The 26,195-nt window shown below is 39.7% G+C and overlaps 1 protein-coding gene across 6 annotated transcripts in view; it reads left to right on the forward strand.

The window, feature by feature from the left end:
- FNDC3B (fibronectin type III domain containing 3B) overlaps positions 1 to 26,195 on the forward strand; it is a 365,202-nt gene that overhangs the window by 321,104 nt on the left and 17,903 nt on the right. For all 6 annotated transcript variants that reach the window (XM_063621666.1, XM_063621665.1, XM_063621667.1 and 3 more), the window contains 3 exons: positions 5,810 to 6,022; positions 21,249 to 21,415; positions 23,938 to 24,065. In XM_063621666.1, the coding sequence (XP_063477736.1) occupies positions 5,810 to 6,022; positions 21,249 to 21,415; positions 23,938 to 24,065 (508 nt within the window). The remainder of the gene's footprint in view (positions 1 to 5,809; positions 6,023 to 21,248; positions 21,416 to 23,937; positions 24,066 to 26,195) is intronic.

Below are 26,195 nucleotides of genomic sequence, written 5' to 3' on the forward strand. Positions count from 1 at the left end.
ATCTAGGGCAGGGGTGTTGTAAAAGCCAGCCCATCTTTTGCTTCTCAGGCCTCTCCTACCCTAGCCCTTTACCTGCAGGCCGTCTCAGTCTCCCTCACACCCACACTCTCGACATCCTGAGCTCTGGGATGGCCAGTCCTGATGAGGGAAGTCTTCCCAGCTAAGGATGGTTTGTTTTGAAAGTCATTCTTCTTTTAATATATTTTGTAGTAGAAATTTGATTATGTGTATGTATATATATAAAGTGCATTGTAGAAGGCTATGATCTTCTAAAGCAGGAATGTATTTGGCATATAAAATTTGGTCCTTTAATAGCGGATTTTTAATCAAAATTTATAAAGAATGTGGTTCTTTGATTGATTTGTTTAATAAATAATATTAGTATATTGATGGATATTGCAGACTCCTGGAAACATGAAGAGATTTTTCACATCAGCCTAGCCAAGAAGAATTTGCTTGGGATTACATCACTTCTCCAAATTGGAAAGGAAAATGCTACTTCCCTTGTACTTAATTTGCAGAGCTGAAGATTTTTTAAACTGACGTAATGCAAATTAAACAAAACAAAAAGACCTGCAGATTTTATCTAAGTTTCAAGATTAGCATGTTACTTGAGCTAAAGAGAAAACTTCTCAAGTTTGGGTTTCGGATAGACTCTAATTAATAAAACTTAAAATTCAATTTTTATTTTCTGAGGTGAATTCTTGGAGTGGTTCCTCAGGTTAATGTTTGTTTTGCCCATTAGTCCAATGTCACCTCTCACTGGAATTAGGAAATTATTTTCACATACTGTGTTTTTCACCCTAAACCAAAACAAACAGTAACTGCCTTAGTCCTCATTCAGCTGTCTCAGCCTCCTGTGCTCAGAGGCCTTAATATTTTCCCCAGAATGCACCAAGGCATCATCTCATTCTATTTTATCAATTCCTCAGTTTTTTTTTCAATTTTGAATGTTACATCATCATTAGAAATAATTCATGTTAGCTCAGCGCATCAGCTGCACATGTAAATGTTCATGTATTTTTGCCGAAACAAAATGTGTTTTTGTAAAAATGTAGGATAGGTTGAATTGAGTATTTTAAAATCTAGGTAGTTGATTTCAGGGCCAGACGCTGTTTAAATAAAGTGATGTAAACTTGTTGACTCTTCTAAATGCCTGCTTCCTTGGCAGACGGTCACTGTTGAACTGAAAGTGTGGTTTGAATTAAAAATGGTCATTTGGTAGGATTTGTAGCCATATTTGGTCCCTGTTACGATATAAGAGTATGGTGTGCCAGACACACAGGACTTTGTACCTAAAGGGAGTTCTGTTCACACCTGGATCTAACATGTGTCTGACATGACCTAGCTGAGCTGCACTTTCTTCAGTTGTAAGACAGACAAAGTAGCTCCTACCTTATGGGGTCAGCGTAGAAATCAGAGATGATATTGTAGATGTCAAACCTAGCTTTCAACCCCTAGTAGTCACTCTGTCATTTAGATCAAGTTATTTAACCTCTCTGCATTTAACTTTGGTTTCCTCATCTCTAAAGGCAGATGTAATAGTAGTTCCCACTCTGCAGTGCATTTTCTGGAACAGAGCAAGTCCTCGATGTGTGCAGTGATGGTTGCCATTGTTGTTTTGTTCAGTTCCTGAGATCTTTGTCTCACTCTCACCTTGCTGCGGATGGCCTAGAAAGAAGCCCACCCTTTCAGCTGTTGCTGAGTCCTTGGCCATTACTTGGAGGAAGTGGGATCAGCAAGTTACTCATGTTATAAAGTGAGGTGGTGTAATAGTGCAGCCGCAGTGAAGACCTGCCCCTGTGCTGGCACTGTTGGGAAGGCGTAACACTCTCAAAGAAGTCATCAGGATAATGACTCCAAAAATTAACACTTGAAAGTTTGCTAGTGCTTTTGGCTGCCTTGAATCCTCTCCTGATTTTACTGTGGAGTATAAAATATTAAAAATTGGAAAGTGCTTCTTACATCCCTTATGTTAGTTAAGTAATCTTCTTTGTAATTGCCGAAAAAAGTCACTGTCCCCAGTTTATAGATAAGGAAGCTGTTACTTAAAAGTGTTCAATAATTTCCCCAAGGTCTCCAAATTGATGAGCAGGATTCCCAAAGTAGCTACACTGCTAAAGAGTGTTAAATGCTACCACAGTTTTCGTGGTGGTGGTGGTGGTGGTGGTGGTGGTGGTGGTGGCGGCGGCAATGGTGGTGGTGTGTGTTAAGGCTAGGATTATATGCCTAGGAAATACTCAGTGAAAGATTAGAGAACCATAGAGCTAAAGATATAAAGAACCTAGTACTTACCAAAATACTAGGGAGGCTTTCAGGAAATAAATGAATTTGCAACAGAAGCCAAATATCAAATCTAAATTTTTTTTATATCTTGATACTTGTATCTTCTAAACTATTTTTAAATTCTTATAAGTGATTTAAATCTCTTAGCATTTTTTTTCTCGAGTATAGAATAGAACAACAATCTTAAGAAACTCATTACCTCATTTTATTTTGTGTATTAAATAGCTAAGAGCTATTCAGGTGGCACAGAGCAAAGGGTAGGATCACCTAGAATACAAGGTGAGCCAGCAGATGGCAGAAAGGATCTTGGCCTCTGGAATCTAGGAATGTTTGTACCTAGAGTAAAGGGAAGGAATGGTGGTTTGGACACTGGAAGGACCTTAATATAAACCTTTTAGGTGAGGAAATGTGTTACACTGTTGAAGAAAGACTAAAACTTAATGTCCGGCTTAATTTCCTTTTCCTGAGAAGGGAAAGAGGGTAGTAATTTCTACCATCATGATGACTGCCTTTTTAAAAAGATTTTTCATTTCCAGTTGCCGAAAAATATGTTATATTCCAATCATAGAAAGAAACTCTTCTATTAATACCATAAAGCAATCTGATAAGACTCATGTGGGAGGCAAGGAAGAGTTTTAGTCTTTCAGTGTTATATCGAGAGACTTACGTTGCTTTATCTACAAAAGACTTGATGCAGCCCCAGTGTAATAGAATCTGGGAAAAGTAAGGCCCTTTGTAATGGAGTTTTTGCTCCACTTTATCAGAGATGAGTGTTTACTACATTCCAAACTATGAGGCAGATATTTATCTAGTTTTAGGTGATTGTAAGTAGAGCTGCTGTAAACATTTGTGTGCAGGTTTTTGTGCGAACATAAATATTAATTTTTCTAGAGTAAATACCTGGGATTGGGATTGCTGGGTCATGTAATAAGCATATATTTAAAAGGCAACTGTTTTCCTATGTGGCGATGCCCGTTTTCATTATCACTAGCAAAATAGGAGAGTTCCAGTTGTACCTTATCCCTGCCAGCACTTTTTTAACATAATGGTATTACATTGCAAATTTAGTTTGCATTTTTCTAATGGCTAATGATGTCAAACATGTTTTTGTGTCCTTATTTGCCATCTGTATTTCCTCTTTGGTGCGGTGTCTATTCTATTCTTCCGCCCATTTTTAATGGATTATTTCCTTAACTGAGTTTTGGGAGGTCATTATACATTCTGGATACAAATCATTTGTCAGATGTAATATTGGCACATACATTCTTCCAGTCTCTAGTTGTTTTAATTCTCTTAGCAGTGCAAAAGTTTCAAATTTTGATGAAATCCAGTTTTTTATTTTTTTCTTTTATGTAAGATCATGCTTTTCATGTCATATCCAAAAACTCTTTACTTAATTCTAGGTAGTAGATTTTCTTCTGTGTTTTCTTCTTAAAAGTTTAATATTCTACAGTTAGATCTGTGGTCCCTTTTGAGCAAAGTTTTGTGTAAGGTGTGAGGTTGAAGCTGAGGTTTATTTTCCTCCTATTGATATCCCATTATTCCAACACCATTTGTTGAAAAGACTATCTTTTCTCTATTGGGTTGCCTTTGCACTTTAGTCAAAAGTCAATTGGCCACGTTTGTGTAGGTCTATTTCTGGAGTCTCTATTGTCTTGTATTGATCTAGGTGTTTTTCTCTTCACTGGTACCACACTCTCTTGATTACTGTAGCTTTATACTAAGTCCTAAAATCAGGTAGTGTGATTCTTCAAACTTTATTCTTATTTTTAAATTTTGCATTAGCTATTTTAGTTCCTTTGCCTTTCCACATCACTTTTTTTTTAATGTATAAAGAAAAGAGATTTGTTTGGCTTATAATAAACTGTAGGCTATACAAAACCTTTGGTTCTGTAGGCTGTACAAAAAGTGTGGTGCCAGCATATGCTTCTAATGAGCCCTCAAATAAACCTTTAATTATTCAGTCCTCCTAGGCCTCTGGAGGAGAGGGGCCATGTCTCCAAGATTTGTGAAATGCCCTTTAAAGGTTTTTTCCCATTATCTTGAATATTAGTACCAGGCTCCCTTTTAATCCTGCTAATCTCTCTAGCAAGTGGTTGCTCTACAGACTGCATTGATTCTTCTCCTGAAAGTACTCTTTCCTTTTCTACCACATGGTCAGGCTGCAAATTTTCTAAATTGTTACTCTCTGCTTCCCTTTTAATTATAAGTTCCAACTTTAAGTCATTCCTTTGCTTCCATATCTGATCATAGGTTGTTAGAAGCAACCAGGTCACCTCTTGAACACTTTACTCTTAGAAATTTCTTTTGCCAGATACCCTAAGTTATCACTCTTAAGTTCAGCCTTCCACAAAGCCCTAGGACATGGAAACAATGCAGCCAAGTTCTTTGCTTCAGTTCCCAAAAGTTCCTCATTTCCATCTGAGACCTCCGCAGCATGGCCTTCACTTTCCATATTTCCATCAGTGCCTTGGTCATGACCGCTTAATCAGTGTCTAAGAAGTTCCAGACTTTCCTGTCTTCTTCTGAGCCCTCCAGACTCTTCCAGTGTCTGCCCATTACCCACTTCCAAAGCCAATTCCACATTTTCAGGTATCTTTATAGCAACCCTCTACTCCTCAGTACCAATTTTCTTTTAGTTCATTTTGTGTTGCTCAAACAATTCTCCCACCACAACCTCCCAAGTACTGGGACCACAGGCAGGTGCCACTATGCCCACTAAATTATTTTTTTGTAGAAATGGAGTCTCACTAGGTGGCCCAGACTGGTGTCAAACTCCTGGACTCAGGCAATCCTCCTGCCTCGGCTTCTCAAAGCGCTGGAATTACAGATGTGAGCCACTGCGCCTGGCCTAAAATAACATTTTATATATACATTTTAACTCTTCGATTTTAAATTCATGGATGATTAAGGTAATATCTTTCTTATCCATAACTCTGTTGCACATAGCAAACATCCAGCTAAGATTTTTGCACATCTGGACGCCATCCCGTTACTAACAATACCTGCATACTTAGCTCTAGATAAAGACTTGCAGAGATTGTTGGATGAGGCTGGCAAAAGGGAGACATGAAATGTCCTGTTGATGAGTTGTCCTTTGTTTTTGACTCTGAAGGAGACTCATTTGTTCCCGCATTTAGTTTACTCTTGATAGCTCATCTACTTCCAAAACTGACTATGAGGTAGCTAAAAGGTAACTAGGACAAAATATAAAAGCGTACCTTTAGGATATCTTCCCTGAGACAACAAACCTATTTTTTTTAAATTAAAGAACTAAGAGATATCTTTCTACCATGCTTTTTTGCTATTATTTTTTTTAAATGGAGACTATAGTCTGTCCACTGAGCAACCCTGTGCTTCTATTTGTCTTGAGTTACTTTAACTTGTTTTTCTTCATTCTATGTTATTGCTTTAGGGACAAGTAATAAATACTACGCTCAATGTTTATTTCGAATGAAGAATTGCTGCTGCTTTAACCTGCATTGTCTGTATCTTTTTTTTTTTTTTTTTTTCCTTTCTCTAGGATCAGAATTCAGGCTATAAATGAAATTGGAGCTGGACCATTTAGTCAGTTCATTAAAGCAAAAACTCGGCCATTACCACCCTTGCCTCCTAGGCTAGAATGTGCTGCTGCTGGTCCTCAGAGCCTGAAGCTAAAATGGGGAGACAGTAACTCCAAGACACATGCTGCTGATGACATGGTGTACACACTACAGCTGGAGGACCGAAACAAGAGGTGAGGTGGGGGTGAGGATGCTCCTGAAGCTTCTGCAGCTTTGGCTTGCGGGATGAAATCTCAATTATACATTTTTATTTGCTTGCACTAAGACCCTCTTCCTTCTTGTTCGGAGGCTTCCTTTGACTTGAGCCCTGCATTTTATACCCAGAGTTGTTCCCATTATTCTCTTTTGGAATTTCTAAACATTCTAAAGATCCTGATTTCCCTACATAGCATAATATGCACTTTTCTTTTCCTTTCATCAAACGAGACAATGGAGAGAAATTATCTAAAGAAAATTGTCAAATTCAAGTTCACACTATGTAATAGCATTATATTAGTCATGAGTGCAGAGGGAAATAAGACCCAGGAAGAGATGTTACCTCTTTAAATATTCAGTAACCATCAGGACAAACATGTTTACCAATGTGAAATAGCTGTGGGTGATGTACAGATGGGGGTTGTACTCTGTAACTATGGGCAATGCAATATCAAATTAACCAGAGCAAATAGGAGATTCTTCATAAGAGTCCATACCCAGGAAACACTCTTGGCTGTCGAAATCAAATGTGGCCTTTCACGTAGTATTTGTTTTACCTAACTTCATTTCCTCTGAAAATGTCCGATCAGAAGACAGCCAAACTGTATTTAGAAATAATCCAATGTCAAGCAAAAGTTAATGGTGACAGAATGTTTTATTGCCAAAAGTCCTAATCAGAGAATCAGGTAAAGGGAATGGGACATCACCATAAAACCAAGACAACCAAAATGCTGCTACTTCCCTGCTTACTTGCTGACACACAAAACCAGTGTTGGTATAGAAGCATTTCTGTTATTTCCTTTTATGCATGATACTATTCTGTTCCTTCACATGTGGAACCCGTTCTAGTTACACAGAAAACCCTGTCCCAGTCTCCACCCCCTACTCTGCAGTCAAGCACTTTGATGGATTTCGGTACAGTGGAGCCCTGTGGGCCTTCAGTGGAGACCAAGATTAGAAATCACATAAGACCCTACCTCTAGGAGTATAATATCAATTTTTAAAATGGCCATAGAACATTAGTGTCAGAGGGAAAAAGTGCTTTGGAAGTTTGAAGGAGGCAGAGGCCATCTGGTTTAAAAAAATCAGGAAAGATTTCTTGAACGAGGTGACATTTGAGCTTGACTTTGGAGGACCTGGCAAACCTGGTAATTTTTATGACAGAACGAAAAGTGATTTTCCTCTTGGAAATTAGTTCTAGTGAAGAGAACACAGAGAAGGTAAAGCTTCTTTTGATAGGTTCATGAAAGATTAAATTCATATTCAGTGATACACAAGATCATTCATCTTACCGTGCTATATGTGCCTTCGGGTGTGTTCTCATGGGCTTATTATTTTACTGGCCGGGGACGACTCAACAGGAGAGGGCTGGCAAGAACAGCAATTGTGAACTAACAGAAATCACAATCCCTGTATAAAAAACTAGCATTGGGGGAGATTTTTAAATGTCTTTTCATTTTTTCCCAGGCCTGTGGCTTCCATTGGTGGTAAATCCTTAGAAAATAGCTTCTAGTTGTACTGTTTCAGAAAAAAGTGAAGCACAGAAAAGTTGTTGAAAGTGGTAGCTAGCTGAGTTGGGATAAAGGCCAGTGCCTCCCAGTTCCCCGTGCCCTGCCTCCACTGCTGTCTTAGAAATATGGGAGTGAAGGCTGTGTCCCAAGAAGGGCACCCCCTCTTGCTGCAATCCTGCCCTGTGTGGGGCAGCAGCCCACTAGTGCCTCACAGGGAGAACTATACAAACGTGTAGTCTGATCCAAGGTTTTCCATGACACGGTGGCTCCTGGGCACAGAACAAAAGCTGTGCACTTTTCCAAATGAGGTTGCTGGCATGAGGCATTTAAATATGCCAGACAAAAAACAGTGCAGAATCTAGTAATCAATACATGTTGTTTCTTCCCCCCTCAAAAAGCCCAAGGCTTTTGCCTAATCAAATAAATGACTTGCCTAAATTTAAATGGCAATTTAAGAAAACTTCACATTAGGAACAGTATTTTTCTTAATTATAGGAGCTAGAGTCCAAATTTATCATTTTAAATTAGATTTGTCAATGCTCTCAGAAAGTTATTAAGGTGATGGGAATATAGAGCATAATAAATTCTTATTCTATTTGTGAATAATTTTCCTGAGATTTAATAGAATGAAAACAGGCTAATTTTAGTTTGAAGATGACCTTCCTCAGTGTCTTGAAACTGAACTCTTGTAGTGAGTGGCCTTTTGAATTCAAGCCTTTAACTTTGGATCTTGGCACATGGGTATCAAGGAGAAACAATTTGAGTTGGATACATCTTAATACTTATTATTAGCATAGCCTTTGTCAATCTAGTCTCCTCAAAGTTCTTTAGGACCTGTCTTCTGCAGTGTCTTCCTCCGAAGGGGCAGCTGTCTTTTTCATTGAACTTGTTGCTAGAGGAGCTTCTAGTTGTAAAGCACATACTCTTTAGTGTATGTGTCAGTTTCATTAACCACCAGTAATTTCTTATGCAGGTGGCCAGAATAATGATATATCCCGCTTGTGGCCAAGGCAAGAATCATAGATAGGCTTAATTGTTATTTTACTTTACTTTCTTACCTTTCTTACTTTCTTACCTGCAGGCTCTCAAAGATATTTTTTCCCCTTAAGTTTGAGCGTATTTCATGTAAATAAAAGGCATCCCAAAAAGTATCTTGTGTGAATCCTTGACTCAAGACAACTCAACCTAAAATTCATCTAGATCACCTGAACTTGCTATGTTGAAAGGATTTTCCCCCAGAATAGGACATTTGTTTCCCATCTATTCTGGCTTACGATACCAAAGAGTCCCAGTCCATATTTATGAAGGAAACAGCCTTAAAGTGTTACCATGAACACTTTATAAACAGGCATTGTGGGCCTTTGAAAAGAAAGCTGCTGATGTCTGAGTTGCATGGGAGTCCTAGCCAGCTGTTTAAGTGTTCTCCTTAACACTTAAGTATATTTTGTAATGGAAGAAAAATGAAAATTAATATATCTGTGCTTCATAATTATCATATTAAAGAGTTGAGTCGATTTTAGCCACTAAACTATTGCTCTCCGAATTTCCTTATTCATTAAATAAAGGGGTTAAACTAGAAGACGATCTCTGATATCCTTTCACCTTTTCACCTTAAGGCAACAAATCTTTGTAGAGTATTTGTGAATTAAATCCTTTATGAAAAGGTGTCCCTTGTAAATGATTGGGGCATGTTGCCTCTTTTCCTTCGTATTTGTAGCTTCTGCTGTTCATAAGAAAATAAGAAAAATACCAACTTCCCTTAAGAGTAACTACTTAATGTCCAAAAACCCCTCAGGTTCTGCAACTATGATGAACTGATTCATGATGTTTATTTATATACCTCTCAGAAAATTTGAAATGCCCAAGAGATTTACAAATGCAATGTTCAGCCAAAAGTGTTTTTAACATTCTAAAGGATACTTATGTTTTTATTGTTGTTGTTTTGTTATTGTTGTGGTTTTGACAGCCTCCCTCCCAGGAAACTTGGATTTATTGCATGCCTACAGAGCGCTAAGCATTGAGAGCTTTGTCTACATTATTTAGTTCTTGAGTAAAAACGGAAATATTTTCTAGAAAGTAGGGTTTGTACCAAAGCCTTCTACCATTTAGGTGAAAAAAATACATTGTTTCTGATAAGTTGAATTGATTTCAACTTACAATTATTGGAGTTTTATACATCAGATAGAGGCACTGCTTAAGTATTAGATGGACAAAGATGACTAAGATCCTTGCCCTTAAGGAGCTCACAGTCTGGTGAGTAATGGTAGGACACAAAGATGCTTTAAAACAAATTATGATGTGGAAGGCCTAAAGATTGACACATGCACAAGGTATAGAGGGAAAGTTGAAGAATGGCATCTAAGGTAAGCTTAAAATCAAATGAACACTTCTTAGAAAAGATGACAGGTTGAGTGAGTCTTAAAAGGATGCCAGTCTTGTAACCTCATGCCTGGGAAGCATTAGGATGGAGACTAGTGGTGAAGACTTGGGATAGGATGGAAATTACAGGCAAAACCTCCAAAGTACAGAAAGGTGCCCTGAGCTTTCTCCAAGTAACTGTCTCTATTTTGTTATTTTCAGACCTGGTGCTTTCTTTCCCCTTAAGTTTGGACATGTTTCATGTAAATAAAAGGGATCCCAAAGAGCATCTTGCCCAAACCCTTGGCTCAAGGCAAATCAACCTAGAATTCATCTAGATCACCTGGACTTGCTACGTTGAAAGGATTCTACCCCCTGGGATAGGACATTTGTTTCCCATTTATTCTGGCTCATGATACTGAAGATTCCCAGTCCATATTTATGCAGGAAGCAAGCCTTAAAGCAGTGCTTCATATTTATAGAACTAAGTTCATTTCAATGATAAGATTATGGTCATTCAATCATCGATTTTTTTTTTCTTGAATTACTACTATATGCTGGGCCTTATGAGGTATGTGGACTATCTATGAGAGCTTATCTTGCTGAGGGAGATAAATTAACATTAAACAATAAGCAGACAGTACAACAGACAGCAGACAGCAAAACAAAAATTGAATTAGTTTGGCCTTAGAGTGATTAAGTCTATTATTCTTAACAGATCCAGCACAGAAGATATGAAAGTCGTTGGTTCCCGTGTTATACAAGAAAAATACATCTCCAAAGTAAACATTTCCATAAAGCTGCATTAACCTCATACAGGCACTAGAATAACAGGATCAGCTTGTGCATTTTAAGATTGTAGCACGGTGCCGATGACTTTGAAGATGCGTTTATCTGTGTTAAATGAAATGTTATGCTGCCCTAACAGAATTGGAGTTGATGCTGCTCCCTGTCCTGACCCTTGTGGGTCTATGTTCCCTGATAATTTTACACAGCACTGAGGTGGGAAGAATGTAAATTCCAGGAATGCATTTATGGTTAATCTGTTGTTGAAGTTTAGTCAGACAGCCAGTGTTTTTTAAACCAAGGCTCCCATGAAATTGGGCTGGAGGAAGAGGGATCTAATAGAGCAGATAATTACCACTTGCCCTCCATTAACTCAGCCCTTTTGCCCAGGACGCTTTTCCTTTTGGCCAGCAAAATTGGAGTGGCTTTGTCATGTTTACAGGGAGCCTGCCTGTTGGCTATTAGAGAGGGACAGAAAGAATCTGCATATAGAAACCCTGAAAGAATACACACTAGGCAACTAATAAAAATGGTTGGGAAACTGAGCAGCATAGTGAGACCCTTTCTCTAAAACAATTTTTAAAAACTTAGCCAGGCATGGAGGCACACACTAGGTGCCAGCTACTCCGGAGGCTGAAGTGGGAGGATCCCTTGAACCTAGGAGTTTGAGGTTGCAGTGAGCTGTGATCGCACCACTACACTCCAGCTTGGGCAACAGAGTGAGACCCAGACTCTAAAAAAAAAAAAAAAAAAAAAAAATCTGGAATATATGGGCACTGAGGAGGTGTGAGCTTTCTCAGCTTATGCCTATTACAGAACAAACTCCTGCTTACGTTTGTCAGACCATGTTGCTGAATTAAATTAAATAGACGTGAGGCAGCCAGCTCAGGGCCAGGCCCTTAAGAAACCCTCAGGATTTGTTTCCAGTGCTTCTCTGACTAGTCCCCGATCCATATAATCATCATTGTTTGATAAATGACAGTTTCGTATTACATCCATCAGCAGGCTATCATGATTCTCGACATGGGTATCAAATCTCTGCTGAAATCTCAGATCTGTTGCTGGGTTTCTAGGTGACTAGAGGCATATCCCTTCACTTCTTTTTGCCTTAATTTCCCCTACTACAAAATGCAAATAATGGTAGCTGTCTTCAGTCCTTAATTGTTGGGGAAAAAAGGATTTTAGAAACATTTTTGGCCAGATGCGGTGGCTCATGCCTGTAATCCCAACACTTTGGAAGGCCGAGGCAGATGGGTCACCTGAGGTTAGGAGTTCAAGACCAGCCTGGCCAACATGGCGAAAACCCATCTCTACTAAAAATACAAAAATTAGCCAAGCATGGTGGCAGATGCCTATAGTCCCAGCTACTCGGGAGCCTGAGGCAGGAGAATTGCTTGAACCTTGGAGGCAGAGGTTGCAGTGAGCCGAGATCGCGCCACTGTACTCCAGCCTAGGCGACAGAGCAAGACTCTATCTCAAAAAAAAAAAAAAAAAGTAACATTTTTATTTCGTAGAAAAGGAGCATAACAATTTAGACTTAGAAACAGAGTAGCTTAGTCAATCTTAGGCTAAAATATCCAGACAGAGGTGAGAGGTGGCATATGAACTATTTGAGATCTTAATTGGTCCAGAAATAGAAGTCAGATTACAGTTTTAGCTCTCATTTACTAAAAACAAAAATAACAGAATGGAATTAGATAGCATTTTTTTCAGGTTGAGACAAGGCCACTAAAACATTAGTAGGCAAATAGAAATTTGGAAAACTCTGGGAAGAGTATCCTTGAAGATTTCACTGCATATACTTGAAAGCAAAGTAGGAGAGTGGGAAATTGCAAGCTTTTCAGGTGGTCTTTAGAAATTCTAGTCATCCTTTTTTGAAATATAAATAAATCTCCATTTTAATATATTAATGTCTAAAGTATACCCAAAAAAAGATTTTTTTTTGTTTTTTTCCTTTATTCTTTGTAAAGAATTTCTACCATCAGTAGGTATAGTGAAATTTTATCTCTTAGAAAAGGAGCATAAAAAAATTCCACCCATTAATTAAACAGTATTACAGCCTGATCACTCACAAGCCAAAAAAGGTCCATATACAGCCAGGGACAGAGGGTTAGGAAATTAACCTCTTTTCTCAATAGCTATTGGCACGTTCATGCCGGTAAACGGGGACTCTTGCCAACATCAAAATCAGTTTAGGTATTGCACCTTCCCTGCCTCAGGTGTCCCCACATGATGCCATCTGCTTCTCCATAGACATGGTCGGACTCCGTGTTCTTGGCAGAGTGAGGGCGAATACTATCCATTTCTATTTTGAGCACCGTTCGTTCCCAAATGCCACCTGAGTAACGTACGAAATTCTCTCTTTCTCTCTCTCTCTCTCTCTCTCTCTCATTCATACACATACACACAATCCATGGAGCCCAGGGAAATTAAGAAAAAAAAAAGACATGTCATTTTTAATGAATATTGCTGAGCTGTTGATTTGTGATATTGTGAAACATGTTTTGAAAGGTACCATTTGCAGCCTTTAGTAGACTACAGGTTATTTTAGGTCAGCAGGTTAGAGCATTTTGAAGAGTTAATATTAATGGGTTGCTGTGAGCCTGTAGTTGGCCTAGGGATTATAAGATAACAAGGTAGTAAATGTAGAAACGTTAGCATTATCTCTTCTTTTCCATCATAAATTTAAGTTATAGGCCAGTTAGAGCATTCTTGGATGTTTTTTTCAAAATCAAACTCTTTTAAGGAAACATTCTAAAGCTAAATTCTTCATGTATGTTACATTTCCCCCTATAGTGATTTAAAATAAAGGAACATTTAAAGATGTAACATGATGGAACTTCTTCCTTCAGTTGCACTTGAGTGCAAAAAGTCAACTTTCACAATGTTAAAGCCTAAAATACTGAAATTAAAAGTATAGCCTTCCCCAAGAATTTCTGGAAAATGCCCAGAATCTGTTGTTTGCCTTTCTAGTGCATATTCAATAAGGAGTCATAGAATTTACTTCAATCTCATAAAAGTTCCTGCCAAGTGAACAAGACAGCCGTTGTCTGGCAGTTGAGCTGTAGAGAGTTATGTGACTTGTTCAAGTTTACAGTGAAGGTAATAATCTCTGCATTCTGGCTAAGGTCTGTGTATGTCTTTTTGCTCTTGAAACCTTGCTCTGTCCCGCCATGGAGTACTCTGACCGGCAAGCAGAATAAAATAAGCAAAGTCATTCGGTATTCACAGACACGTAGAACTTTGTTTTTCATTTTTAAATATCTTTTTTTTTTGGAGCAGTTTTAGGTTCACAGCAAAACGAAGCTGAAGGTACAAAGATACCCCTTATCCACCTACCCCAACACATGCACAGCCTTTTCTATTATCAGCATCATCCACCACAGTGGGACATTTGTTACAGCTGATGGACAGACATTGGCACATCATTATTACCCAAATTCCACAATTTACATTAGGGTTTACTGTTGGTGTTGTTCACTGTATGGATTTGGACAAATGTATGATGACGTGTTTCCACCATTATAGTATCACACAGAGTTGTTTCCTCAGTATCTATGGGTGATTGGTTCCAGGGCAACACTCTCCCCCCCGCCCCCCCACAAACCCATGGGAGCTCCAGTCCCTTACATAAAATGACATAGTATTTGCATATAACCTACGCACATCCTCCTGTATACTTTAAATCATCTCTAGTTTACTTATGATACCTAATATAATGCCATTAATCATTGGTAAATCACCAACATTAAAACTCATGCGTGCTTATTGCCATCTGAGTGTCTTGTTTCAAGAAGATATTACAGTCAAAGCTCAAACAAGTTATGGGCAGAGCCATCAAGAATTCATTTAGATTGTAAACTTTTAATGACCCACCCAACCTTCTAACCAGTTTATTTCCCCTTTCCAAGTAAATATTCTTAGTGTAGGAGAGCATTTCTCCCCATCTTTCTTCTAAGTAAAAATGCCCGACGCTATGGGCAGTGCCTAGATTGGGTGCATTGCCCCATCTTGGTGTTTGCAGCAACAGTTCTTAACCTGGACTCACCAGGACACGGTGATCTTGGTCACATGCCCAACTCTTCTCTCCAACTCAAGAAAACCTCATGGAATGAAAGTGAGAGGGATGCCATTCTGAGGACTCCTTCAGCTTTTCCAACCTTGTAAAACAGACTCATGAGCATTGGTGCTTTGTTAATAATACTCGTGTTAGAAACAATAATATTTACATAGTATTAAAAACAGTAGTATTTATGGAACATTTAATAAGTGCTAGGCATTCTCTAGTGGGTTTTCCTTCATCATCCATTTTAATTCTCACAATAATGCTACAAGGTAGTTACTCTTATCGTACCCACTTTACAGAGGAGGAAACAACTTACCTGATTATAGAATGCACCATTACCAGACTGTTGAGTCTGAACTCAGAGCCAGGCCAGCTTACTGCAGAGCTTATATCATCACCCAGTGTGTTGTATCCGAACTCCCTGCACAGTGGAGCCCCGCAGGTGTTACTGTGCTTGTCCTCTTCTTGGTCCTCACAGGAGCCTGGGTCATGGGGCTGATGCCTCTGAAGCTTCATGGGCACAGGCAGCAGGGGATGGAGGTGGAGTAGAAGACCCCTCAGAGATATTGCCAGCGTGGGCTGGGGCTCCTGTGGTACCATAAGGGTTGCCTGTAGCTACATATGCCTCAGCCTGAACTCGTACTAAAATGACTCAGTGACTTTATTGAGCATATAGTATGTTCCAGGAACCACTATATATACATTATTCCTTGTTGCTTTTGTCAGCAAGAGTGCTCATGTCATGAAAATAACAAAGTGAACATTTTATTTGTACTCCTTGGCCACGAAATTAGATGAGTGATTTATGTTGGGGAGAGCTAAATGTCTGGCATAGGCTGTAACAGAACATCACAAATTTAGATTGACATGTTCCTGCTGGGTCAAAAGTTGTGAATGATCCCAGTAACCTGGGGAGAGGCCTGTATAGCAGGAACTGGGAGCCAGAGGTCCTCAGGGTATAATTCAGATCCCTAAAAGGTGACTTGTGGCCTTCCTGGTGCAGAGTTTGGGGCCGTTGGATAATGCCATATGCCAGGCTCTTACTGAGTCCTGGGCTCAGTGCTAAGGTTTTACCCACATAAATATTGCATTGACTCTTAAAACAATCTATGAGGTAGATGCTGTGCCCATTTTACAAATGGGAGGAACTGACACTTAGCAGGGGTGAATGATGTGACAGTAAAGCGCAGAGCTGGTTAGAGCACAGGTCTTCCTGGGTCCAAGTCCCTGTGCTCCACCTCCTCCACCGACAGTGTCGGAGTTACGGAGGGGAGTGAAAGATGGTCCAGTCCTTCTCAGCAGCCTAGGGCAGGGGAGCAGCCCAGGGTTAAGCAGGTGCGACTCCTCGTGGAGTGCATCCCTGTTTCCTGAGCCCCACTCGCTGTTAGAAACCAAGGTATTGAGGGCTTAGTGAGAGTTTTTCACCATTTCCTGCTGCTTTAGGTCCTCCCATTTCCAGCTGATTTCTTCCTACTCCAGGGATCTCCTCCGTTCCCCAGGGTTGAAGCAATGCACACTGAAGTATTAATAGTAGTGATCAGCACCTTCAAGACAGCAGGACCCTTCTGTTGCCTCCTGGCCGTGCTGTGATGTCCTAGGGCCTGTGGTGCATAAGCAGGTGGAATCTAAGCACTGACCCTGGTCATTCTACATATAAGAGGAAGAGGACTAGGAAAGTTCGACAGATGCTGTTCTCCTCTTCATGGCAAAGCCTTGCTCTTCGGAATCCCTGTCTGCATTTAAAATGTGTAGTCTTCAATCATTGTGTCTTGGGATGCTTGGTATATTTAGTTCCATCACAAAAGTCCTCTGGCTTACTTACTAATGAATTTTGAAATTCACTTGGTCTTTTAAAAAAGATATAGGAGCAAGAAAAAAATTAACTTAGTCTTTGTAAAACAAATATTTGATGAATATTTGTAATCTCTCCCTGAGTGGTTCTAGCCACAGGGGTGTTAACCTACAGAGCTTCCTAGAAAGAGCACCATACAAATGGCCATAAATCACTGGCCCCGAAGAAGGAAGGTTCTCTCTTCTTTTGCCTTCTGGAATGATGAGAAATAATTATAGAACTGGGATGAAAGAGGAATTGTATTATTCTTGTATTGGCATATGTGCTTTTTGTTATGTTTTGGTAGGTCTTTATTGTCTGATATTGGAGGAGCAAGGGGAACCAGACATTATTGTCAGCATGTACATTTCATGCTAGGGTTTACCAGAAAGAAATTTAGGATCAACAGTTATCTGAGGCCTGCTGTGTCAGAGCTTGGGGCTTTTATGTGAGCCGTCAAATTCAGACCTCACCAGTGTGTTCCGAGGAAGTGTCTCTGCCTGTACTTCATTGGCGGCACCTGCCTGAGGGAGAGTAAACAGCCTCACAGATGTAGTCCCACAGCTCATGTCTGAGGCCAACATGGCAGCCTGCTCTGCAGGGTTGCCTCTTACCATGCGGCTGACTTTCCACCCAGAAAAAATAACTTCTGTGTTAGCAGACAGTGATGTACGTGGTCTCTCAGAACACACGGGGAGTCCTTTCTAAAAATTATGTCTTCACAGCATTAAGATGATTATAACTAACACATATTGAGTTGTTATATATCAGGATTAGCCTAAGCACTTTGATTTTATTTATTTATTTATTTTTTTTTTTGAGGCAGAGTCTCGCTGTGTCACCCAGGCCGGAGTACAGTGGCAATCTTGGCTCACTGCAACCTCTGCCTACTGGGTTCAAGCGATTCTCCTGCCTCAGCCTCCTGAGTAGCTGGGACTACAGGCATGCACCACCACGCCTGGCTAATTTTTGTGTTTTTAGTAGAGATGGGGTTTCACCATGCTGGCCAGGCTGGTCTCGAAATCCTGACCTTGTGATCCGCCCGCCTCGGCCTCCCAAAGTGTTAGAGTTACAGGCATGAGCCACTGCACCTGGCCAGCACTTTTCTTTTATTAACCCATTTGAACCTCACAATATCTCTGAGGTTGATTCCATCATTTCACTGATTGTACAGATGAGAAAACTGAGGCATGAAGAGACTAAACTACTTGCTGGTGTTTCATAGTTTACAGAGCCAATTCCAGTCTCAGAAATTGCATTTACTGAGAGCCTACCAAGTACCCAGATCTTTAGGGGGTATAGAAGAAGTTTAACTAGAATCTATTTGCTTGTATATTTAATGAATTTTTTTGTTGTAGAGAGTAAAATGACATGAAATTGGAAATGACTGTGATAAATGATTTTCATAGTATAAAAAATTGGTACCAAGTCTTTCTCATCCCTTTCATGCCATGGTTTCATTCTTGCAGTTCTCTTTCTATTCTTACCTCTTTTATTTCTTTAAGAAGACGAAAGGGTAGGGAAAACCTTTAAAGTGAGGAAAGTGTCAGCTTTTTAATAATGTGCCAACTTGCTACCTCTGTCTTTAATGTCTCCCTGTGGCTCTTGGTCACACTTCAGAGTGAGATGATTGGAGAAAGTCTTCAGAAAGCATTAGCTATGATCATCTTGCGTCATTGCTCAGCCCTTCTGACCTTGGGCCTGTGTGTTCATCTTAGGGCACAGGCCCCAAAAGGACAGGGTACATCAGTGTTTCTAGATGGCCCGACTGACACTTGATGCTTTCCTGCCTTGGGCTGTTTCACCCAAAGCTCTTAGGATTCCTTATGTCTCCCTTTCCCACCTTATACGTGTTTCACCCAGGAAAGAGCCTCTGTCATGCCCATCGTCTCCTTCCCTCCTGAAGGCTCAATATCTGGTTAATTACATGACATAGGAATTAGTTACCATCTATTTTGGCTATTTCCATACACATTCTGAGAACAAAATAAAAGAGCTCTTCTCTATGCCCCTCTCATAATTTCTTCCCATGCCCTTTTTTGGGGAAGGCAGGCCAGTCAAAGCAGTGATGGCTTTGATCAGAGCAATGAGCAGATCATGATTTATTATTGCCAGAGTAGACAGTGGGCTACATTAGAGGACTGCTGAAACACATGCTTATTCTAGAAAAGGCTGAAGGAAGAAAGAACCACCCCTTTCCCTCCTCTTCTCAGCTCCCTTCTGCTGGGAGCACCAGGCTGCCAGTTCCCAAGTTCCTCTCCACGGGGAATTGCAGCTCCAAGGTGGCCTCCTGGAGCTGCCTAACCCCACCTTTACTGAAAATAAGGTGATTGAACTGTAAAGCTGAAATCCTCTGCAGTCATGTCTCCTCCAGAGTCTTCAAGGTCACTCCCACTTTTTTCTAGACACAAATGGGGTCATTTTTGTATTTCCAATTAACACTGTCTCCAGAGATAAATAAAATTTTAGATTTCTCATTACTGTCAGCTGTTTCCACTATGTTTTTCATAAATTGGAATGCAATTTTAAACAGTTAATAAAGTGCTCCAGTACAAGAGCAAAACAAGAAGTTAAAGGAACACAGTAGTCTGGAAACAAAAGATTTTGATGTGTTTGAAAATTGATACGTATGTTATCTGTTCTGTTTAGATTACAAACTTAGAGTAATGAATTTGCTTCAGTAAATTTCTTTGTGACTGTGAGTGCTATTGCTTACATTATAATTGGGTCTGGGTCCAAATATATATTGAACTTATTTTCCAAAACAAATATTCTCCTTAGAGTGTGGCATGGCAGGAAAGCATACTGTTCCTAGTAGTCCTCTCCAAACTCTTTTAAAAACTGAGCTTTATGGCAAATTTATAATGAAGATGTAACACTTTCACTTCTTAAACCATGACTTCAATTTGTGATATAATTAAGGGCAATTACTCCTGCTAGAGATTGTAGACTAGGTTAGGCTGAGTTAATAAATAGCTGTTTGGCTCTGGCATTAGCAAGGATGTCTTCATTAGGGTAGTAATGTGTCAAGAGTGCTAAATAGGTTGCCATGGTATTTGTGGGTTTCAGCCTGGACTCTGGCTTTCCCTGAAATTAAAAATGTTCAGCCTTTAATAAAAGGCACTTCCTTACACAGCAAAGCAGACAGAACACTAAATAGGTGAAATGACCAGGGCTCAGGAACTTGATTGCAGAGGCTGATGAGTACACACGTGGATATTTTAAAGTAAGCATGGACTCTGACAGGCTTTGTTAAAAAAAAAGAAAAGAAAATGTTTTAGATCTGTATGTCTTCATTTTTCCATCCATTCATCCATCCAGAGGGACTGTTCTACAGCACATGGAAAAGCTGCTGCTCTGCTTCACAAAACCTTGCCCACACTCAGGACCAGCTAACGCACAGGGATTAGGTCTTATTCATCTTTCAAATCCACAGAGCCTAGCACACAGCAGATGTTCAAGAAATGTTTGCTAAATGAATACATAAATTCCGCTTACCCCTAGGCCAAATTGACCCAAGAGTCAGACATTTTGGATTATTATTTTGTTAGTGGCCGACTTCCAGTAGCTGAAGACAGTGGATTGTCCTCAGATGCTGTGACAAAGCCCTGGAAGTGTAGAATCCATTGGCCTGTCTGTCTAGGAACCAGGCATTGTGGTTGGATTAACTTATGTAGTGGTTCTCAGAGTGTCCACTGGACCACCAGGATTCAAATACTGAATCTACTAAAGATCCTGGATGACTTATGGGAAGTTATGTTATTTCCAAAATTTTACAGTTAAACTATATTTTTTAAAAAGATGACAGCATACTGTAGTTCTCAAATATGTTTTTATTGTGAAAACATTGTTTTCAAGACCCTGGGGGAAAACACCTAAAACATAAGGTCTTGTTTGTTTATCTTTGTGCCTGTTATGCTTAACGTTTCGTGGAAATCTTAATTAGCAGAGAAGTGTAAAATAGTCCTGGATCCGATGGGGGAAGGAGCCAAAAGCTGCCAGTCCAAACTGTCCAGCCCACCTGTGCTGTTTGTCTGTGATTTTGATGAACCTGATGGATGATTCTGAACACAGCATTTTTTTTTTTTCATTTTACATGTGTTCTCAATGATCCATAATCCTAAATGTCTCCTTAGCAGTTGAGGAATGGGGCTTTGAAAGCTCTTGGTAAGATCGATAAAAGTTAAAATTAAAAGCATTTCTGGCCAAACCTCAGTTATTTGCAAAATTTGGCTAAAGAGGACATCTTATTTCTCAGGTGTCCTGTTAACATTAACTTCATTGCCTAGTACATAGTAGAAGATTAGTTTACACTACCAGATTGTAGATATTAGCATTATGAAAAATTTGAAAATTCTGTTTTTTATTAGTAAATAAAAACATAAGCAACTGATGTTTCTAGAATCTAGATCCTAATTAAAGGAGTCTCATTCTAGTCTTTATATGTGCTTAAGTTTATGTTTTTCTTTTATAAAAACATACATTTAGACATTAAGCTTAACCCTAATGTAACAACTCGCTGATTATTAATTCAGAATGTATGGAAAGCGTTTACCAAGTTGGCCTAATCTGCTCCACTAGTTTGCATCATAATTAATTTCTTGTCATTAGTAGGAGTTCAGATGGCTAATTGATTCTGCTCCTCCTTCTAGGTTTATTTCAATCTACAGAGGACCCAGCCACACCTACAAGGTCCAGAGACTGACGGAATTCACATGCTACTCCTTCAGAATCCAGGCAGCAAGTGAGGCTGGAGAAGGGCCCTTCTCAGAAACCTATACCTTCAGCACAACCAAAAGTGTCCCCCCCACCATCAAAGGTGTGTAGACTATGTATTCTTTCACGCTCTCTTGTGAGAGTAAGGAACTGTTGGGACTTACAGAAAGAAGCTCTTTTCTGATGTTAAATATAATGTCAGCAAGATAGAATCAAAAGAACCATTCTAAAGAAGATTGAGCAATGGGTTGTCTGGGGGAAATGAGAGACCTTGAAAGGAAAGGGCCTACAGATAATGACTTTTCTCTGTATGTATGCATGTTTATCAAAAATAATGGTTAGAAATAAGGGTTAAATTCCTGGTGCTGCAGCCCTTAAGACAGTTTACCAAGGAAGGTGTCAGACTCCCCTTTCCTAGACAATCAGAGAAGCAGAGGTTGGCATTCATCTTTCAGTGACTTTGGTGCCTAGAGACTGACTTAGCCAACTTCAGCAGCCTTTCTCTTTTGGCTCACATCTCTTGGTGTGGTGGAGCGCTGCCTTTGGAAAGCTGTAGCAGCGATCTGCTCTAATCTCCTGGGGTACTTATCTTGAAGTTTCTTCAAGGATGACTACTTTCCTACTCTGGCCCCTTAATGGGATCAGGTACTGCAGAAGTTGTGAGAGCCCCACGTATCCAGATCTTCCCCATATCTCTCGAGGCTAGTGAACAAAAGACACTCTGCCTGGACCCTCCTTCCACCGGGTCTGCTGAGCCCTCAGCCTGTTATCTAGCCACAGAGCTATGCCTGACTGCAGCTGACTTGCAAGGCAGGAAATAGCAATAGGAGCCATAGCATGCTCAGCCTGTCCACCCAGCCACTCATGGACTCCTGAGACCCTGCCTCATTTCCTGCAAATACTGTGGTTCTTGTGGAGGTCCCTGCAGCTTGTCTTGTAGGGGACAGACAGCACAAGTGGCTTTATCCAGCTATTGTTCAAAATAACCCTAAGGCTGACAGATAGCGGGGTAAGTACAACCTGCACAAAAGATCCTTGTGTATGTGTTTGACTCTCTACTCCCACATGAAGGAGGTGTGTCAGCTACAACCAGGGCACCAAGTCAATTATAGGAACTCTCCAGGACCTGGGTCAGGATTTGGCTTGGATTCTGCAAACCTCATAGCTCCTGTCAGGATTAGTTTAGGGTAAATACCTTCCTCCTGCTTCCCTGCCCTGCAGACTCTTTGGCAGACCCTTCTTTATGTGACTAAGACACGAGTATGAATGTGCATACACATGTCACTTTGGCAGTAAATGCCCTGGCCCTTTGGTGCAGCTTTGCCTTTCAGTTATAACACAAAAGATGTCTGAGCACACTGTGGCTGCTTTGGTTTGTTAGTACCAAGGAAGGGTGGCCACATTTATCAATTATCCCACTTCAGGGGTCTTTCTAGTATGAAGGAGTACTATCTTTGCCTCTCAAAGTGATTCTTGGTGGGGATTCATTTTACAAAAAATACGATGGCACATTGATAGTGCTTGCATCTCCTGGCCTTTCTACTTCAGAAGGTCAGTTTTCCCACTCTGACAGATGATCAGGTTGTCTTCTTCTCACTCTTAGATTCAGAAAATTATTGTCTTAGCTGGAGGACATTTTAATCTGATAGGCTTCCTTATTTAGTTTTTTCATAAAATGCTTGGAATTTTGGCCAAGCATTTCCAGCATAGACTCCTTTTCTTCTTCTTCTTCTTTTTTTTTTTTTTTTTTAAGGAAAGCATTATTTTTCTGAAACAGTATCATACAGAATTGCAAGTAGAAACAACTGTCTCAACAATTAGTTGCATGTAATTAGGGATTAAAGTATAAGGGAGTTCAGACAGGAGATATACATTCTAGTTACAAAATAGGAAAATGTCATATTGAATCAAGCTGTAGAGATAGAAGTTATGAAAATATTTTTTAAATCTAGAATATTTTAAGTGCCTTACTACAGACTAATATAATTTAGCTTTAAATGAGAATGAGTTCAGGAGGTGAAAAATAAAATATATATAAATATAATTTAATTTTTAAAGGCTTTCAATGCTGCCCATTCCCCAGGACTGTTCTCACATGTCACCTGCTCCTCAAACTTTCCTTAGATCCTCACCCAGATATGCTCTTTTCCTCCCCTGGAAATTACCAACGTTTAGTTTGTACCTCTCATTTTTATTCCCTGATGTTTCTTTTTGTATGCGTCTCATACCTTGCTCTCCCCTTCCTTCAACTAAATCTCAAGTTTCTTGAAAACAGAGTTTACCTTACCTGTTTTTGCATCTTCCAGAATACCTAGGACAGGGTCTAAGCCATAGAGGATGCTCAAGTGCCATAGGAGAAAAAAAGATGTGATCCACATCAAGCTATTATTAATGGGATAATGGGCAAAGGATTTTTCATCAATGGCTTTTTAGTCATGGAGTAACTTCTCTGTGCCTAAAGGGCACCCTGCTGGTTTTATGAGAGGCTGCGCAAATGAACTCCTCTCTCAGGGCAAACACAGGCACAATCTTGCTCTCTCTGGGTTCTCACTAATAGTGCTAAAGTGTTGACTATTAACATGATACTTCGAATTTTGAGCTTGGATGTGTGGATTTGTATTTCAGCACCTCGAGTAACACAGTTAGAAGGAAATTCATGTGAAATTTTATGGGAGACAGTACCACCAATGAAAGGCGACCCTGTTAACTACATTCTGCAGGTATTGGTTGGAAGAGAATCTGAGTACAAACAGGTAAGAACCAGTGTGCATGGCACATGTGCAACTGAGTATGGCTGGCTCCATGCCTCTGCTCACTGCTATGAATGACTCAGTGAACTATGTTTTTCTTAAAGTCAGTGATAGAAACTGCCGGACTTGTACTTATTACATAATTCTTCAGAGTGGGTGAAGCCTAGTTTACATTTTATTTTGTATGTGGTGGTATTCATCTTCAATTTTCAGTTCTCAAGTATATGCTTGTCTTAAAGAGTGGTAAATTGTTTATTTGTATTTGACATTGATGGTGAGGTTTGCAAGTATCAAAGTCAGTATGTAATTGAAAACTAAAGTGCCTGTGATTTTACTATAGAGGGGAAGTAGTCTCTTTTTTTGTTGTTGTTAGTATTGATCTTTTTTTTTATTATACTTTAAGTTCTGGGATACATGTGTAGAATATGCAGGTTTGTTACATAGGTATACATGTGCCATGGTAGTTTGCTGCACCCATCAACCTGTCATCTACATTAGGTATTTCTCCTAATGCTATCCCTCCCCTTGCCCCCCACCCCCTGACAGGCCCCAGTGTGTGATGTTCCCCTCCCTGTGCCCATATGTTTTTATTGTTCATCTCCCACTTATGAGTAAGAACATGTGGTGTTTGGTTTTCTGTTCCTGTGTCAGTTTGCCAAGAATGATGGTTTCCAGCTTCATCCATGTCCCTACAAAGGACATGAACTCATTCTTTTTTATGGCTGCACAGTATTCCATGGTCTATATGTCCCACATTTTCTTTATCCAGTCTAACATTGATGGGCATTTGGGTTGGTTCCAAGTCTTTGCTATTGTGAATAGTGCTGCAATAAACATACATGTGCATGTGTCTTTATAGTAGAAGGATTTATAATCCTTTCGGTATATACCCAGTAATGAGATTGCTGGGTCAAATGGTATTTCTGGTTCTAGATCTTTGAGGAATTGCCACACTGTCTTCCACAATGGTTGAACTAATTTACACTCCCACCAACAGTGTAAAAGTGTTCCTATTTCTCCACATCCCCTCCGGCATCTGTTGTTTCCTGACTTTTTAATGATTGCCATTCTAACTGGCGTGAGATGGTATCTCATAGTGGTTTTGATTTGCATTTCTCTAATGACAAGTGATGATGAGCTTTTTTTCATATGTTTGTTGGCTGCATAAATTTCTTCTTTTGAGAAGTGTCTGTTCATATTCTTTGCCTACTTTTTGATGGGGTTGTTTGTTTTTTTGTTGTGAATTTGTGTAAGGTCCTTGTAGATGCTGGATATTAGCCCTTTATCAGATGGATAGATTGCAAAATTTTTCTCCCATTCTGAAGGTTGCCTGTTCACTCTGATGATAGTTTCTTTTGCTGTGCAGAAGCTCTTTAGTTTAATTAGATCCCATTTGTCAATTTTGGCTTTTGTTGCCATTGCTTTTGGTGTTTTAGTCATGAAGTCTTTACCCATGCCTATGTTCTGAATGGTATTGCCTAGGTTTTCTTCTACGGTTTTTATGGTTTTGGGTCTTACGTTTAAATCTTTAATCCATCTTGAGTTAATTTTTGTATAAGGGGTAAGGAAGGGGTCCAGTTTCAGTTTTCTGCATATGGCTAGCCAGTTTTTCCAACACCATTTATTAAATAGGGAATCCTTTCCCCATTTCTTGTTTTTGTCAGGTTTGTCAAAGGTCAGATGGTTGTAGATGTGTGGTGTTATTTCTGAGCCCTCTGTGATGTTCCATTGGTCTATATAGCTGTTTTGGTACCAGTACTGTGCTGTTTTGGTTACTGTAGCCATGTAATATAGTTTGAAGTCAGGTAGCGTGATGCCTCCAGCTTTGTTCTTTTTGCTTAGGATTGTCTTGGCTATACGTGCTCTTTTTTGGTTACATATGAAACTTAAAGTAGTTTTTTTCTAATTCTGTGAAGAAAGTCAGTGGTAACTTGATGGGAATAGCATTGAATCTATAAATTACTTTGGGCAGTATGGCCATTTTCATGATATTGATTCTTCCTATCCATGAGCATGGAATGTTTTTCCATTTGTTTGTGTCCTCTCTTATTTCCTTGAGCAGTGGTTTGTAGTTCTCCCTGACGAGGTCCTTCACATCCGTTGTAAGTTGTATTCCTAGGTATTTTATTCTCT

The sequence above is a fragment of the Symphalangus syndactylus genome, chromosome 17 (genome assembly GCF_028878055.3).
Source record: "Symphalangus syndactylus isolate Jambi chromosome 17, NHGRI_mSymSyn1-v2.1_pri, whole genome shotgun sequence".
Lineage (NCBI taxonomy): Eukaryota > Metazoa > Chordata > Mammalia > Primates > Hylobatidae > Symphalangus > Symphalangus syndactylus.